We start from the raw sequence: 4,617 nt of genomic DNA on the forward strand, positions 1-4,617 counted from the left end.
CTGTGTCCCCAGGTCCCGGACTCATTGTAACTCACAGGCCAGTGCAGCAGCTCATGCACCTTCCCGCTGGGTCCTATACCTCTCACCCTCTCCAGCCTAATTCACCTCTTTCAGTTCAGATTCTTTAATATTGGTTTTCAGATCATTGAGCACATCTTTAAATAAGATGCATGGACAAACACACACAACACTAAAATACCACAATATAACCATGTAAATTAAAAAAGACTTTAATTCTCTGGGTTTGTTGTAATTCATTCATAGCAATATTTCATATTATATGCATAAAATCCCCCCAGTTCTTCCTTGGATGTGTCTTATCTCCCCTATTCAATTGCAGGGTCCCAATGGACAGAGACCATGTCTTGCACAAGACCTGTTTTGTACCCAAAGAAACCTAGGAAGGACGCTAACATGTACAAGCACTTCCTATGAGGACCCACTGCTCAGGGCAGAAGAAGCAAAGAGACGTTGAGAAAAGCTGCGGTGGTTGCTGAGGGTGGCCGGCTGTGCCTTCACTTGTCTGGTCAGAGTTAGCTCCTGTCCATGTCCCCAAAAACTACTGTTTTCTCTCTCGCCTGAGGCCTGGAAGTCTGATCCACGCAGCCCTGAGGAGGACACCCTGGTCCCATCCCCAGGCTATTTCAGTAGTCTATTCTGTTCTTTGTATCTTTTATTGTCTGTAGTTTTGTTGTCTTTGGAATTGCAGGTTTCCAACTTTAACAATTCTTTCCCATTGTTTCCCTCCACCTTCACCAAAATCATACATGCCCCCGGCTAATCAAAGCCATATTTTCGGTCTTTGCCGCTGGTGCTATGGGGCTCTTTGGTGGTAAGAAGTCTGACACAGGGCTCAGTATGAAGAGATAATTGCTACTGCAGTGACCCAGTAGTCTAAAATTGCCTGAGCAAGTTGAAATCCAAAGCTGGTGACTGAGAAATGTTTTCATTATCTTTTCCATCTGAACCAGGGCCCAAACAGACAAACTGGATCTAGACTTCCAGTAGCCAGGGACACCAGCAAGTCTAACACTCGGCACCAGGGTTATGGCTTGTGTCTTCCAGCCCTTGGAAGTGCCAGCGCTGGGCTGAACTGTCCTCCTGGTTCCTCTTGGACAGGCCAAAGCCAGAGTGAGGTCCTTCAGTAGGCCAGTTCTCCTCCAAGCAATGACATCAACTCATCCAACTGACCCTCCTCCAGCCACTGCTCTATCTCACTGCACATGTGGGACTGTTCTGGAAATGCCACGAAGTAAATGGATGCCAGTGGAATGGTACTCTGAGAATAGGGCCTGGCTCTGGTCAGATGGCTCAAGAGAAGACCAAGGAGATGCTGAAGCAGAAACTTTCTTCAGAGGTTGGCCACAGATCCACAGGTAGAGGGTGGACCACTGCTGGGAGTGGGGGATGGTGAGGCCAAGCAGCGTTGTCCTCCCGGGATTTGACCCAAACATGTGTCCCACCATGATAGCATGGGGTGACAAGCTTTGATAAAAGTCTGTCAAAGAAAGTGGAGACCGTGAGATACCTAAGGTTGGATGGAGCCAGTGACTCAGGGCTGAACAGTCGGATGAGAAGGAAAAGTCAGTTTTCCTTGAAGAGAAATGAACATTTGAAGAATGCACCAATTTCTCATGCCTTGAGTGGGAATCAACAATTTGGGTTGGCTCAGCTAGGCAGTTCTTCTGTTGGTCTTGGCCGGGCTCACATAGGTGTCTGCAGTCAGCTGAGAGTTGACATGCTGTTTGAGGTGGTGACAGGGGTTATGGGGCCCTTTGCTCTCAGCATGCAACAGGGCAGCCCAGGCTCCTTCACCTGGTGGTGACTGCAAGGTTCCCAAGAGCAGCAAGAGAGGACAAGCCCATGCACAAGAATTTGTCAAGTCTCTGCTTGTGTCACATTTGTTACTGAGCCACCGGTCAAATCAAACCACGTGGCCAATCCCAGATTCACGGGGTGGAAAAACAGACTGTACTTGATGAGAAGAGAAGGGTTCATGGCCATGTTTTGTTACCTACACAAATTACAAAATCCAGAGAGATCTAGCATTGATTTAGGCAAAACCTCTCAGTGAGGCAAGGGTGTGGGGATAGGAAGTTCTCCTTCCAGAAAGAGCAATATCCCTCATCTCCCAAAAGCATCTAGAGTGGCAGCCCAGTGAGGCCAATAGATGCACGCTCACATGGACAGTGTCATGGACCTGGCAGAGCTGTGGTGGCAGAAACAAGTCATGGTAAATGAAGTACAAAACCAGAGAAGATTGGGTGGAGTTTGTGGGGAAGATGGCCCACGTTCCAAATATGATGAGAACACCCGTTCCCTGCAATTCTTTCTCATCTCCATGTTGAGTGCTGCTTTCTCCTCTTTTTTTCTCCCTCCTCTCTTTCCTGTGTGTGCTTTAAGCATTTATCGAAAGGCACCTGATGACAACCTATTCAGAGGGCAGAGGAAGACGGGGTTCTGTGTGTGGCACCAACCTGTGGAAAGTCCAGGAGAGGGGAGGATGAGAGAGCCCTTATTGTCCAAGACTCAGATGTCACCGTGTGCGGCAGAAAGACAAAACATCATTTACATTCTCCAAACAGAAAAAGGAGGACCGCTCACACAGCTTGTCAAACACATATCCTCTCTTTTGTTTTGTTCCAGCCATTTAAGAACTGTCGTTCAGAACAGAAAATTGGAGTGATTTCTATGACCATCCAGCAGGTCACTGTCACTGAGCTCTCCAAAGGCCTTCCAATTTTAGTGTAACAACAATCATTGACTCGTATCTGGGAGGTGATGGGGATAAAAGGTATATTTCGCCTGAAGCTGTCTTCTGTTGTCAGGAGAAGGTCTTCTTCTAATGGTAGGAATAAATTCTTCCATCTTTAAGCAGAGCACAGGAGGTACAGAAACACTTACTGTAGGCAGAGGCATTTTCTAGAGATTAGCAGTCCTGAGCTAACTCCCTTTCAGAATTGGAAGGAGAATCCTGGTTCAGCTAAGGAGACTGGGCAGGATGAACTCTGTGGGCAAGAGACTCCACGTGTGGGAATGTTCTCACATGTAGTCATTTTCATGATAAGTTTCTCAAACGAGTTAGATGGGCACTGAGGTTTGGAGCCAGCCTCCCTCGGGCGGCCCCCCATCTCTTGCCAAAGCAAAGATCAGTCAACCTTCCAAGGAGGTGGCCGGAGAAGGTCCTGGGCCTGCTGGCTCTTAGATTTGTGCCTTGTCCCCATTGTCTGCTTCTGATTTCTAGTGATCCAGACAGATGTCTTAAAACAAACATCAGACCACAAGGGACATCCTGGTTGGAAAGTCACTCTGGGGAAGAGCAAAAAGAACCCAACATTAGGCCACACGCTAAAGAAACACAACTCAACAAAGTAGGGGGTGCTGTGGGCAGACCGTGGCTCTTAGGACATCTGGTTAGGCCTGTGACTGGCTACTGTTCCTAAGCCTCAGTTGGCGCTGATGCCAACACGCACCTGGGAGAACTTAGTTCCATGGCCACAGAGTAACTTCTCGCCTCTTTGGGGATAACTGCAATATCTGCAGCCCCCCGACAGCTAGTGTGGATGGCGGACCACAAAACTGACCTCACCTGAAACTTCCTTCCCTACTTGCAGTACTTTGGTCTTTACACGTCTGTACTTTAGAAGCCACAAAAGACATTTGATTGTTTTAGAGAGATCAATCATCACGTCGAAACCTTTTTCTGCTCATGTTCTCTCCCCAAACTACACATGAAAGAAAATGGCCAGCTTGGAATCATGAAACCAAAATGGTGGGGAGGGGCAGGGTAATTGAGGAGGGGGCAGAAGCACTTGGGCTTAGAGAATGGCCTCCAGGTTACGGAAGCACCCTGGCAACCCACAGTGGACGTCTGTGACTGTCCCCCAACGTTTCTCTGAGGTCCAGAGCTCACGTTTGGGGGCTGACGGATGGAGTGGGCTGCTCTTGGCATTTAGAGAGAAAGCAGTCAAGTCTTACAAGGCTACTTCACACAAGAGACAAATAACTGGGCAGGGACCTAAAAATGTCCTTCACCTAAACAGGGCACACACAGCACCGTTTCCACTCAATAAAACGTCAGAGGAAGACAGAAGTACTTGCTGTCCTTCATGAACAGCCGTGGCTCCGAACCTGCTCAGAGACATGGACTCGTCTGGGCATTTGATGGGCGTTCCAAGGCCTCACCCCACAGGGGCTGGAAACGGGGAGGGACGCGCATGTGGGCATGCGCAGAACGGCGTGCGCGCAGCCCTGCGAAGCCCACCGGAAGGCCTGCGGCGATCATGGCGCCTGGCGTGCCTGACGCTAGACGCGTCTCACAGCCGGCCCTCCATGCGCCCAGTCTCCGTCTACCTGTAACCTGCGCCTTCTCCAGCTCTCCGAGGCCCCGACCCGAGGGCGGGGAGGTGGGAGGCCAGCCCCAGCGCCGCTCCGCCCGCCGCCCGTGGGCCGCCCGTGCGCGTGGGCGTGGGCCGCGGCCTCACCGGCTTCTTGGCGGGCTCCTTCTTCCTCCTCTTCTCCGAGGCGGCGCCGTGGACGGCCGGGTCGCGGCCGCGGTGGGACGGGCCGCGGCTCAGCTCGCGCTCGCTGTAGGGTGGCAGCGCGTCGTCCAGCTCG

General features: G+C 50.8%; 1 protein-coding gene across 1 annotated transcript in view; it reads right to left on the bottom strand.

Annotated features, from left to right (window-relative positions):
• Positions 1–214: 214 nt before the first annotated feature.
• ILDR2 (immunoglobulin like domain containing receptor 2) overlaps positions 215–4,617 on the bottom strand; it is a 50,391-nt gene continuing 45,988 nt past the window's right edge. The window contains exons 10-11 of the mRNA XM_019646882.1: positions 4,485–4,613; positions 215–3,309 (exon numbers count right to left, since the gene is read on the bottom strand). Of these exons, the coding sequence (XP_019502427.1) occupies positions 3,274–3,309; positions 4,485–4,613 (165 nt within the window). The 3' untranslated portion in view covers positions 215–3,273. The remainder of the gene's footprint in view (positions 3,310–4,484; positions 4,614–4,617) is intronic.

Source organism: Hipposideros armiger, unplaced genomic scaffold (assembly GCF_001890085.2).
Source record: "Hipposideros armiger isolate ML-2016 unplaced genomic scaffold, ASM189008v1 scaffold_6, whole genome shotgun sequence".
Classification (NCBI taxonomy): domain Eukaryota; kingdom Metazoa; phylum Chordata; class Mammalia; order Chiroptera; family Hipposideridae; genus Hipposideros; species Hipposideros armiger.